At 38.2% G+C, this 12,956-nt stretch overlaps 1 protein-coding gene across 6 annotated transcripts in view; it reads left to right on the forward strand.

Moving 5' to 3' along the window:
* The window catches only part of PIK3CB (phosphatidylinositol-4,5-bisphosphate 3-kinase catalytic subunit beta), a 187,984-nt gene that overhangs the window by 159,576 nt on the left and 15,452 nt on the right, over positions 1-12,956 (forward strand). For all 6 annotated transcript variants that reach the window (XM_046002039.1, XM_046002040.1, XM_046002037.1 and 3 more), the window contains 3 exons: positions 497-675; positions 1,513-1,622; positions 3,291-3,369. In XM_046002039.1, the coding sequence (XP_045857995.1) occupies positions 497-675; positions 1,513-1,622; positions 3,291-3,369 (368 nt within the window). The remainder of the gene's footprint in view (positions 1-496; positions 676-1,512; positions 1,623-3,290; positions 3,370-12,956) is intronic.

The raw sequence follows: 12,956 nt of genomic DNA on the forward strand, positions 1-12,956 counted from the left end.
GTATATTGAGAACATGTCACACCAGAGTGGTGACAAGAACTAGATGTTAAGGGTGCATGGCAGGAACCCCAGGATTACTTGTACACAGATTTTCCTTTTATACATGAAGCTGGCCAAATGGAGTGGTTCAGATTGTGTTTCAAATACTACTTGTTGAGCTGCAGAGTGCTGAGTTCTTTGTCATACTTACCTTGTCAACCACAATGTATGTCCCTTTACTTCTCCCTGATTTTTAAGATTCCGTTTAAGAAGAGGATTAAAGAACACTGAAAAAATTGTGCTTTAAGTAATCTGATAAAAATGAGGTTTTTATTCTATTGTTGCTAGTATGTTTGTCATAAACCAAGCACTGATTTTACTTTGGTTGGTTGTCAAATGTTTGTGTTGGGGAGAGGAAGGGAGTGGTTATGAAATAATATGATCACATGAGACTGTAGTACTTTATATTATTTTTAACCATAAATAAATTTTGTTGGCGGGGACACTTATTTTTCAGGTTGAAGCACTCAATAAGTTAAAAACTTTAAATAGCTTAATCAAACTGAATGCAATGAAGCTAAACAGAGCCAAAGGGAAGGAGGCCATGCATACTTGTTTAAAACAGAATGCTTACCGGGAAGCCCTTTCTGACCTGCAGTCGCCTCTGAATCCATGTGTTATCCTCTCAGAACTCTAGTAAGTGACCATCTTTGCTGTGCTCAGTGAATTTTCCATGAAAATAGCAATGCAAAAAGGATTTCTGAGTGACTGCCTTGCAGGAGCAGTAGGGCTAGCTGTTAGCCTCCGTAAGTACAGTATATTTAAAGAAGGAAAATCTTAAATTTCTTAAAGGTTATTCTTGTGTGTGTTAGGATGTATACCTATTAGCTAAATTTACCTGTGGGGTTCATAAAAGTTATTGCATGTTATTTTCCTTTCAATTGTATGTGACTAAATTTGTTTTCTGTATTACTGGTTTCTAAGAGTTAAAAATCCTGTGTATGCAAAATGTTGGCAACCATCATAGATTATTTACTAATTTGTTTTCCTATTTCAAAATGAGATCTTAAATTAATTTGAAAGATTATTTCTTGCTTTTTTATTCCCTTCAAAAGTACTAATAGAAAGGTAATGATACATATTCTCATGTCAGTATTCAAAATTGATCTCCTTAAGAAATCAAGAATGAATTCATAATATTCCTAATTTTAATCCAATGATATGATCTGATTTTTATTGACTACATGTAATAACATAAGGAAGAATAAAGAAAGAAAAGGAGGAATGTTAAATGTAGGTAGTGAGAAGGACAAATCTGGGTTTTCAGTCTAGCCCATCTGGCATCACTACATGCCAGCGAAAGCTGTCATCCTAGTTACTTTTTTACCAGGAGGATATGTTCTAGTTCTGACTTCTGCAGAGCTGAATAAAACAGGTGAGGGTTTTCCCCACATCTAATATATCATGGCAAAATTACAGTCTTGCCATTTCTTTAAGTTGAGTTGGGCTAATTTACCCCTTGTGTGATTTCAGTGTTGAAAAGTGTAAATACATGGATTCCAAAATGAAGCCTTTGTGGCTCGTGTACAACAACAAAGTGTTTGGTGAAGATTCAGTTGGAGTGATTTTTAAAAATGGTGATGGTATGTACTGAGGTTTTTACAGTACCATATTCCTTAGTATTTTTCATTTGTTGTCAGTTTGCTTTATCTGAAAGGTGATATGTAAATGTGTAACAGATGCTAGCCAAGACGTAGCTATCAGTGGTCATAAGGTTGAATTTGGCATGTCTTTAATCCCTTTTTTTCCCTCTTAGAAAATAATGTTTACAGCTTACTTATATACATTATTCTAATAAATCTTTTTTTTTCCCCTACAAAATACTAAGTCTAATTCTTTGGTTAAAAGCTTGTGAAGTACAAGAGAGTATTTTCAGTGGTATATTCATATATTCTGTTTCAGTAGTAACAGTTTTGATATTGCTGCCGTAGTTTTGTATTTTAATTATTTTACTGACAAGTATTTTCAAAAGGATGCCTCTGAGGTGATTACACCAATTAGAAGGCAGTTATGACAACCACCAGTTGTTATTGTGTGGTTATAGACAAGTCACATAAACTTCACTGAGCTTCGGGTTCTTCACGTCCAAAAGGATTATGATATTTGTATGTTGGGTTTATTTATTTTTTTTTCCATTTTATTTATTTTTTCAGCGTAACAGTATTCATTCTTTTTGCACAACACCCAGTGCTCCATGCAAAACGTGCCCTCCCCATTACCCACCACCTGTTCCCCCAACCTCCCACCCCTGACCCTTCAAAACCCTCAGGTTGTTTTTCAGAGTCCATAGTCTCTTATGGTTCGTGTATGTTGGGTTTATTAAAAGGAATTAAAGGAACGTAAGTAAATGTGCTTATGTCTATTGTAAGATGAACGTGTAGTGTTTTGCTAGACATCTAACCCCATGTGACCGTATGCATGTCATTGTGTAGAAGTCAGTACTTTCACAGCTCTCTGTTAGGTGAAAATTATCCTTAGATATAATAAATAAAATTGACTATTAGAGTTCTGTAACCCATCATATAATCGCTTACGCGATTTTTAAGAACTTCCTGTGCATTTTTAAACACAACCAGGAAAGAAAAAAATTAGCAGTGTGAATTGTATGGATGCTGTATGGATGATACAGCATGACTGTATTATATAGTATTATAGTATCCATACAATTAGTATAGTAGCTTACAATGAAAATTGTACAATTTTCATGAAAGTGAAGCAGTGAGAATTTCCTTAAGTAATCTCTACATCCAACATGGGACTCGAACTCATGACCCTGAGATCAAGAGTCACATGTTCTACTGAACTGAGGCAGCCAGCTGCCCCAATTAAAAATATTGTTCAACTTAATTTAGTTACTAGAGTTATGGGTACATGCTAACCAATAAACCTAATATATATTTTTAGATTTTATTTATTTATTAGAGAGAGAGAGTGTGTGAGAGCAGAGTGAGGGACAGAAGAAGAAGAAGAAGCCAACTCCTGCCGAGCAGGGAGCCCAATGTGGGGCTGGATCCCAGGACCCTGGGATCATGACCTGAGCTGAAGGCAGCCACTTAACTAAGCACCCAGGTGCCCCAAACCTAACATTTAACAAAATAAATATGGTCAGCATTAAAATTTTGGGAAAGTATTAGCACAGTATTTGTCAGTGGTTTTAGTTAAGTCTGGCTGAATTAGCTAATCTTGAATTAATGTTACAAGACGAAAATTGGAAGGTATTTATAATAAAGCAGGATTTTTACCCCTCTTAGATTTACGACAAGATATGTTGACACTCCAGATGCTGCGCTTGATGGATTTACTCTGGAAAGAAGCTGGTCTGGATCTTCGGTGAGATTTCTAGTGACTTTATTTTTGTCTCATGTTGTATTCCTTCCACAGCAGAATTTTTAAAACTTTCTTTTTATTCCTTCTCTCCTGCTATTATTATTAATTGTTGTTTGTGGTAATATTTATATAGAATTTTACAGTTTATAGTGTACTGTCAAATACATTATCTTATTGAAGCCTCATCAGATGTAAAACTATATATGTACAGAGATTCCAGAAAGAAAGTGTCTTGAACTTCCAGTAAACCCTGGACAGACAGCAAGAGTCACGCTCTGTCTAACCTATGGTTTTAAAGGTGCTCTTATGAAGGATGCCCTGGCTGGTGGTCCTGGGAATAACAAAGCCAGAGAAGGGCCTGCCTGTCTTCTTAGCCTGGTAACGTTGATTCTGCTACCTTTCCAAAAGGGAAGTGTTTAGGGGTTCTTTTAGGGTTTTCAGCTTTTCATCATTATTAGGGGTAGACAGCAGAACAGCTTTATGGCAACAGAAAAAAGAAAACATAATGGATTTAATTTATTTATTTGACAGAGAGAGAAATCACAAGTAGGCAGAGAGGCAGGCAGAGGGAGGGGGAAGCAGGCTCCCTGTTGAGCAGAGAGCCCCGTGTGGGGCTCGATCCCAGGACGCTGAGATGGTGACCTGAGCCGAAGGCAGAGGCTTAACCCACTGAGCCACACAGGTGTCCAACATAATGGATTTTAAAACTTTAATCATTACCAAATCTTCTAAGGTGAGGAGCAGATGAAGATAATTATAAAAAAAATGTTGATTACATTTGTATAACAATATAAGATTTGAATCTTATAAATCTAAAAAATTAAATGTCAAGGCTTACACTGGGCATAATATTAATAATGAACAGGGTAGACGTCTGTAATAATCCTAAATATTTTAAAAGCTTATAGAAAGAGATATAGAGAAAAGATGTGAAAAGGTTGTTCATACAAGATATAAAATAAGTACACTAAAAATTATGTGAACACAGTCAATTCCGGCATAGACGTACAAATTACAAGAAGAGTTGGATACCACTAATTTCCTAGCAAAGATTTTGTTAAATGATAAACTTGTCTAAGAGACCATTGAAGCAACAGAAACACAAATATTTTCATATACCTTTGTAAATTAATATAAACCTCCCTGTATCAAGTTGTTTTTTTTATATCCTCTGTCCAGTGTTTCCAGAATTTACTTTAAAATTAGAAATGTGGGGGCACCTGGGTGTTTCAGTGGGTTAAACCTCTGCCTTTGGCTCAGGTCATGATCCCAGGATCTTGGGATTGAGTCCCTCATCGGGCTCTCTACTCAGCGGGGAGCCTGCTTCCTCCTCTCTGCCTGCCTCTCTGCCTACTTGTGATCTCCCTCTCTCTCTGTCAAGTAAATAAATAAAATGTTCCCCCCAATTTTTGGAATAATAAAAACAATATATTGACAAACTAAAATGGTAATAGATGTTATTTCTGGGTGATGTAATTAAAGGCAATTTCACCCTTCATGTACCTGTTTCTTTTTCTTTCTTTTTTTTCTCAACATTTTATTTTATTTTATTTATTTATTTAATTTTTAAAGATTTTATTTATTTATTTGACAGAGAGAGATCACAAGTAGGCAGAGAGGCAGGCAGAGAGAGTGAGAGGGAAGCAGGCTCCCTGCCGAGCAGAGAGCCCGATGCGGGATTCGATCCCAGGACCCTGAGATCATGACCTGAGCCGAAGGCAGCGGCATAAACCACTGAGCCACCCAGGAGCCCCTCAACATTTTATTTTTTATTTTAAAGATTTTACTTATTTATTTGACAGAGATCACAAGTAGGCAGAGAGGCAGGCAGAGAGAGAGGGAGAAGCAGACTCCCTGCCGAGCAGAGAGCTCCATGTGGGGCTTGATTCCAGGATCCTGAGATCACAACCTGAGCTGAAGGCAGAGGCTTAACCCACTGAGCCACCAAGCACCCTATTAACATTTTAAAGTAATTCCTGCACCCAGTGTGGGGCTTGAACTCAACCCTGAGATCAATAGTGGCATGCTCTGTTGACTGAGCTAGCCAGGTACTCTTCATGTACCTGTTTCTGTAGTTTTCTTCAGTGGGCTTGTATTCTTTTTTTTTTTTTTTTAATCAAGGATTAAAAAACAGCATGTTTCGTGATAGTAATACAGGTCTGTACAGTTTTAAACTTTTTTCTATGCTAGTTGATGGTTTTACCTTTTCCTCTTTTACTTAATTCTTTTATTTTTCTAAATTGTGGACTATTTCATACATGGAAGTACAGAAAATAACTTATTATTTTTATGTTTTTACATTGGGACTTAAATATATCTTTAGCAATTAAATGATAGTTATTAATATGTTTCCAACTTTTTTGGAAAAAAGGAATTAAACATGCAGATAAAGTTAGTGCATTCTCATCCCATTCTGCCTTCTCACATTTCAGAATTCACCACTATTTTAAAGCTGTAGTATGTTTAGTTTTATGCTTTAACTATACATTTGATATCTGTTATATGTTGTGAACTTTAAATAAATGCTATTATATCACATGCAACTTTTACCTTTGTCTTCACAACATTTTGGGGGATTTATTAAGATTAATATGTGAAGTTCTAATTTCTTACTTTCACTTCTTTGCTAATGCTTTGAATAAATATAAAAATGTATCCATTCTTCTGTCACTAGCTATTTACATTGATTCTTCTGTTACTAGCTGTTTACTTGATTGTTTTTTCAGCAATAACAAAAGCTTGAGTTTGAACACTCTTCAACAGCTCACTCTTTACATATGGCAGAGATGTTTATATAGCTGGAAGTGGAATTGCTCTTTCATAAGGCATGTGTATTTTCAACTTGACCACCATTGTCCAATGGTTGTACCAGTGTTAACACTTTCACCCAGAAATATCTCCTTGCCAATCAGACTTGTTAATTTTTTGCAAATCTAGTGGACATAACGTGGTATCTCATAGAATTTAAATTTGCATTTCTTTTATAAATAGCTTGGTTCTTTGTGTTTTCAGTGTTGAAAAGTACTGTGTTTTTCTCTATGCTATAAATTACCTAAGTTCCTTTGAGGTTTATACTTTTTGTTATGTTTTAAAAATTGTTTTCTCTGTGCAGTCATCTTTAAAGATACTCTTCTAGGGGGTGCCTGGGTGGCTCCGTCAGTTAAGCATCTGTCTTTGACTCAGGTCATGATCCTGGAGTCCTGGGATCGAGCCCCACACAGGACTCCCTGCTCAACAGAGAACCTGCTTCTTCCTGTGCTGCTCACCCTGCTCATGCTCTCTCTCATGCTCTCTCAAATACATAAATAAAATATTTTAAAAGAAAGATACTCTTCTATATTTTATTTTGTAGTGTGCTTTTCCCTCTTCGTCTCTGCAAAGGTTTGGTCCTGGTGTTGGTTTTTTCTGAGCCCAGGTCTTTTTGACTATGATTTTTCTTAATGCTTACAGATTTTTTTCCCCTCTTGAGTTAATTTAGAGGCTTAAAATTGTCCAGTTCATCAGTGTTTCCAAGTTTATTATCATACATCTTTTATAACAGCCTCTTTTAATTTTAAAACCTCTTCTGTGTTTAATTTTTCTCCTTTTTTGCATGTGTAAAATTATTTTATGTGCGCTGTTTTTCTTTATTACTCTAGAGGTGTGCTTCTTAGTATTTTAAAAGAAGGAGCTTGTAATTTTGTTGATCTTTTTTCTATTTTATCATTGATTACCTCTTTATGGTTTCCCTTTAGTTGTGTTTGTTCTGTACTGACTTTTTTTTTTTTTAAGATTTTATTCATTTATTTGACAGAGAGAGAGATCACAAGTAGGCAGAGAGGCAGGCAGAGAGAGAGGAGGAAGCAGGCTCCCTGCAGAGCAGAGAGCCCGATGTGGGGCTCGATCCCAGGACTCTGAGATCATGACCTGAGCCAAAGGCAGTGGCTTAATCCACTGAGCCACCCAGGCGCCCCTGTACTGACTTTTTGACAAGCAAGTTGACTCAAGCATTTGACTCTTGATTTTGGCTCAGGTCATGATCTCATGTTGTGAGATTGAGTCCTGCGTTGGTCACCATGCTGGGCATGGAGCCTGCTTAAGATTCTCTCTGTCCCTCTCACTGTTCCCTCCCATCCCCACTCATGCTCTGTCTCTCAAAATTTAAAGAAAAAAAAAGTCCTCTTATAGCCTTATGGGGTCTTGCTGCTTTTTAAAAAATTTTTTATTTAAGTGCAGTTAGCCAACATATAGTACATCATTAGTTTCAGCTGTAGTGTTCAAAATTTATGAGTTGGGTATTGTCTTGCTGTGTTTAAAATTTTTTATCAGTATATTTTGCCATTTTAATTTTAATATGTCTCAGCATGGGTCTGGTTTTATTGATTTTGTTGGGGGCTCTCTGTGACTCCTGGATCTGGATATGTTTCCTTCTTCAAATTGGGAAGTTTTCAGCGATTATCTCTTCAAATAAATACTCTGCCCCCTTTTCTCTCTCTTCTTCTGGGAATCCTGTAATGTGAATGTTACTACATTTGATGGAGTCACTGAGTTCCTTAAGTCTGTTCTCATTTTGCATAATTCTTTTTTCTTTCTTTTATTCATCTTGATTACTTTCCATTATTCTTTCTCCTAGATCGTTAATTCCTTCCTCTGCTCTTCCAGCCTGCTGATATTGCATCAAGCATGTTTCTAATCTTGTTTATTGCACTCTTCATCTCTGCTTGGTTATTTTCTTTTTGTCTCTGTATTAAGGGTCTCACTGATGTCTTCAACTCTTTCTTCCAAGTCCAGGGGGGTATCTTTGTCATCAGTACTATAAATTTTCTGTCAGGCATGTTACTTATTTCTGTTTCACTTAGATCTGTAATCCCAGCCTTGTTGTGTTCTTTCATTTGACACAGATTCTTCTTTCTTATTTTGTCGAAGTTGCTGTGCCTGCTTCTCTGTGTTAGGAAAGCTGGCTACATCACCTGTCCTTGAGGGTAGTGGTCTTAAGAAGAGGTCCTGTAGTGCCCTGAAGTGTAGTGTCCCCTGTAGGAGTGTCTCCAATGTGTGCTGCATGCTGTGCTGTTGTGCCCTGGCTCTTTTTCTTTTATTATTATTTTTAAGATTTTATTTATTTATTTGACAGAGAGAGATCACAAGGAGACAGAGAGGCAGGCAGAGAGAGAGAGAGAGAGAGAGAGGAGGAAGCAGGCTCCCTGCTGAGCCGAGAGCCTGATGTGGGGCTCGATCCCAGGACCCTGAGATCATGACCTGAGCCGAAGGCAGAGGCTTAACCCACTGAGCCACCCAGCCCCCCTTGGCTCGTTTATCATCAAGGCTAGTCATCTGCAGAAGCTGTCTTTGCCTTTTGTGGGCAGTATTTGGTTCCTGGCCTGAATGTGATTTTAACTAGAGCTCTGGAACCAATGCCCTGCATAACTCCTGGGTGGGGAGATGTTTTGCTAGAAGGGGCTTGGGGCATTCTTCTGAGAGAGGGGTCCTGCTGTGCTGGGCTTAACGCAAGAAGGACTGGGAAGGGCAAGTCTGCCAGAGCACGGGGAGATGAGACTTGGTGTAAGCGAGTTAGGTAGTGGGTGTTGACTTTGTGGTCATTCTGGCAGGAGGCTCTACTCATGCTGAGGTGCAGGGTTCCTGCCAGTTTCTTTGTTTCTGGAGGGGTCTGTCCTTGAAGCCTGGTTCTCTGGGATGCTTCAAGATGAACAAATAACCTCCCTATTGTGTACCCCATGCACTCTTCAGATAGCTATTTCCAGGCTATATGTTGTAGGCTGTTTGCCCTGCCTTCTCTCCAGGAACAACCCCAATTGCTGACCTTTAGAACTTTAGGCTTCAAGCCCTGCTGGTTTTAAGATCTCACAAAATTTGGGCTCTCTTGTTTTCCAAACCAAGGGCTACAGGGATTGGTTTTCTTTGTGCACTCTCCTGTGTGGTAGTCTGTCACCATTCTCCATGACCATGGCTCCCTCCCCACCACAGTGGCCACAGTCCATTTCTCCCACATGATGTCTCTGTACTTCCTACCTTCTTCAATGTGGCATCTTCTTTACCTTTAGTTGTAGAGTTTGTTCTGCCAGTTTTCAGGTTGATTTCTGGGGTATTTAGAATGATTTGATGGTTATCTAGTTGTATTCATTGGATGAGGTGAGCCTAGGGGCCTCCTGCTCGGCTACCATCTTTCTGGTGGCTCAACTCCTGATCTAGTTTAAATTATTATAACTTCTAAGTGCATTAGATTTTTTTGTTGCTGTTGTTTCTGGGTTTTGATTTTATTTCTTTATTGTCAGAATTAGGTGGTCAGTATAAATAAGTATCATATTTCTTAAGAATTTCTTTATGCTTTAGGGCGCCTGGGTGGCTCAGTGGTTTAAGCCTCTGCCTTCGGCTCAGGTCATGATCTCAGGGTCCTGGGATCGAGTCCCGCATCGGGCTCTCTGCTTGGCAGGGAGCCTGCTTCCTCCTCTCTCTTTTTCTGCCTGCCTCTCTGCCTACTTGTGATCTCTCTCTGTCAAATAAATAAATAAAATCTTTAAAAAAAAAAAAAAAAGAATTTCGTTATGCTTTAATAAAAATGTCCAGTTTTTGAAACGTCCCATTTGTGAGTGAAAAGATTCCATATGCTATAATTGTTAGCAGTAAGGTTATAAATCAGTCTGTTTTATCAAGTTTGTTAACTGTGTCCAAATCTATATTTCAATCAAATTTTTACTTAATTTTCACTTCAGAGATATGTTAAAACCTCCAATTATAATTGGCATTTGTCAGTTTCTGCTTGCAGTTTTGTTAGTTTTCTCATTGTGGTTTTAATTTGTATTTCCCTAATAACGAAGGATGTTGGCCAGCTTTTAATGTGCTTCATGGTCATTTGTATATCCTCTTTGGAGACATAGCTATTTAAGTCCTTTGCTCATTTTTTTTTTAAGTTCTTTATTTTTCCCCCAGTAATCTCTACCCCCAACATGGGGCTCAAACTCATGACCCCTAGATCAAGAGTCAGATGTTCTTCCTACTGAATCAGCCAGACACCCGTTCGTATATTTTAGATACTAAACCCTATTAAGTAAATTATTTGCAAATGTTTTCTTGCATTCTATGGGTTGTTTCTAGACTTTCTTGATAGTGTCCTTTAATGCACAAAGTTTTTAATTTTGATGAAATCCAATTTATCTACTTCTTTTTTTTTTTTTAAAGATTTTATTTATTTATTTATTTATTTGATAGACAGAGATCACAAGTAGGTAGAGAGGCAGGCAGAGAGAGGAGGAAGCAAGCTCCCCGCAGAGCTGAGAGCCCGATGCGGGGCTCAATCCTAGCACTCCGGGATCATGACCTAAGCCGAAGGCAGAGGCTTTAACCCACTGAGCCACCCAGGTGCCCCTATTTCTTCTTTTTTATGTTTTTGGTGTCAGGTTTAAGAAGTCATTGCCTAATACAGTATCATGAAAGTTTACATTTATGCTTTCTTCTGAAAGTTTTAGTGTCTCTTGATAGTTTCTATTTGATGATTCATCATTTTTGTACTTTTCCTTTAGGTCTTTAGACATGGTTTCTTTTAGTTCTTTGAATAGGTGTTTTAATTTATTTTTAGTTTTTATTTATTGGGGGGGAGGGGTGGAGGGAGAGGGGCGAGAGAATATCTTAAGCAGGTTCCATGCCTAGTGTGGAGTCCCAAGACTTGGTGCTCAGTCTCACAAACCCTGCATAACCTGAGCTAAAATCAAGAGTTGGATACTTAGCTGACTGAGTCACCCAGGCGCCCCTTAAAATGTGATGTCATAGGTCATGGGATCAAGCCCCATGTCAGGTTCCATGCTCAGCAGGGGGTCTCCTGGAGATTCTGTCCCTCTGTTGCTCTCTCTACTGTGCACATATGCCTTCTCTATCTAAAATAAATAAAGTCTTTTAAAAAATATAGGTGTTTTTGGGGCACCTGGGTGGCTCAGTGGGTTAAGCCTCTGCATTCAGCTCAGGTCATGGTCTCAGGGTCCTAGAATTGAACCCTGCATTGGACTCTCTGCTCACAGGGGAGCCTGCTTACCCCCCTCTCTCTGCCTACTTGTGATCTCTCTCTCTCTGTCAAATAAATAAATAAAATCTTTAAAAAATAATAAAAAGAGGGGCGCCTGGGTGGCTCAGTGGGTTAAGCCTCTGCCTTCGGCTCAGGTCATGATCCCGGGGTCTTGGGATCGAGCCCTGCGTCGGGCTCTCTGCTCACCAGGGAGCCTGCTTCCTCCTCTATCTTTGCCTGCCTCTCTGCCTATTTGTGATCTCTCTGTCAAATAAATAAATAAAATCTTTAAAAAAATAAAAAGATAAGAGTTTTAAAATTTGTGTCTGAAATGTTCAGCATTTGGGCTTCCTTGGGGACATTTTTTATATGGTGCTTTTTTCTTATGTCTTGGTAATATTTTCTTGTTTCTTTGTATGTCTCATACATTTTTTGTTGAAACCGAACTCTTTAAATAATTTGGCAGCTCTGAAAATCAGATTCTAATCATTCTTTGGGGTTTTGAGTTGTTGCGGTCTGTTTATTTAATGTTTTATCTGAAGTAATTATGTAAAGTTTGTATGCTTTCTCATATGTGGTTACTGATTTCTCTCCTTGATTAGTTTATTGGTCAACTAGTAATTGACCAAGGCTTCCTTGAGTCCCTGAAATCTGTAGTTTTCCGTTCTTTACTGAGAGACTCTATGTGTTAGGGTAGTTCCTTCAGCAGCAAGCCAGGTAGTTCAGAATTGTGTCTTAGCCCTAACTTGTGTAATGCTTCAATGTTAGCAAGAGGTGATAACTATGACCATCTAAATTCTTCGCTGTGCTGTACACTCCCCCGGGTATGCATAAAACCCTATCCATGCACATGGCTTTGTAGAGTTCTATGATTATGTTGGAGTTTTTTACTGTCCTCTATGGACACCTTACTCCCTAGCTTTTTTCTCTAAGCTTTTGGGTTAGTCTGTTATTTGCCCAGCTGTTACTTACACCTTAGATAGCTGCAGTGTTCGTTGATAGTGATTTTTTTTTTTTTTTTTCCAAAACACCCCAGTAAACGGCAGTTCACAGTAGGTGAGGTCTGATTCAGATCAGAGAAACAGAATTGTGAGTGAGCTCTTCCTGGGAACCGCTAGAGAGTTTGAAGAATGTTTGCTCCAGAAATGGGGCCAAAGGACCTTCAACCCCATTTTGCCCCCTCTAATGGCTAGTAGATTACTGTATGCACTGTGATTGTGGACTATTCATTGTCAAGTCTACTGTGGAACCGGGGAGGTTGGAAATTGAACTATGTGATGATATAAAACAGCTGAGATATAAACACTTGCTGATTGCTGCAACTCTTTCTTATATTTCTATGTTACTTAAATAGTCAATTCTGACAATTTTGGTTAGTGTTCTTGTTTCTTTTAATGGGAAGACCAGATTTTTAGATGTCCTTAACTTCCTATTTTTGTAGACATCACCTAGTTATAGAATTTTAAAATCTAAATTTATAGCTTCTTTCCCTAGAAACCTTGAAGATGCTATTCCATGGTATTCTGACCTCTGTTACTTTGTAAAAGACTGCTGTCAGTCTAAATAGTATTTTTTTTTTGCTTGTTGCAGAAAACAAATT

The sequence above is a fragment of the Meles meles genome, chromosome 4, assembly GCF_922984935.1.
Source record: "Meles meles chromosome 4, mMelMel3.1 paternal haplotype, whole genome shotgun sequence".
In the NCBI taxonomy this organism is placed as follows: Eukaryota; Metazoa; Chordata; class Mammalia; order Carnivora; family Mustelidae; genus Meles; species Meles meles.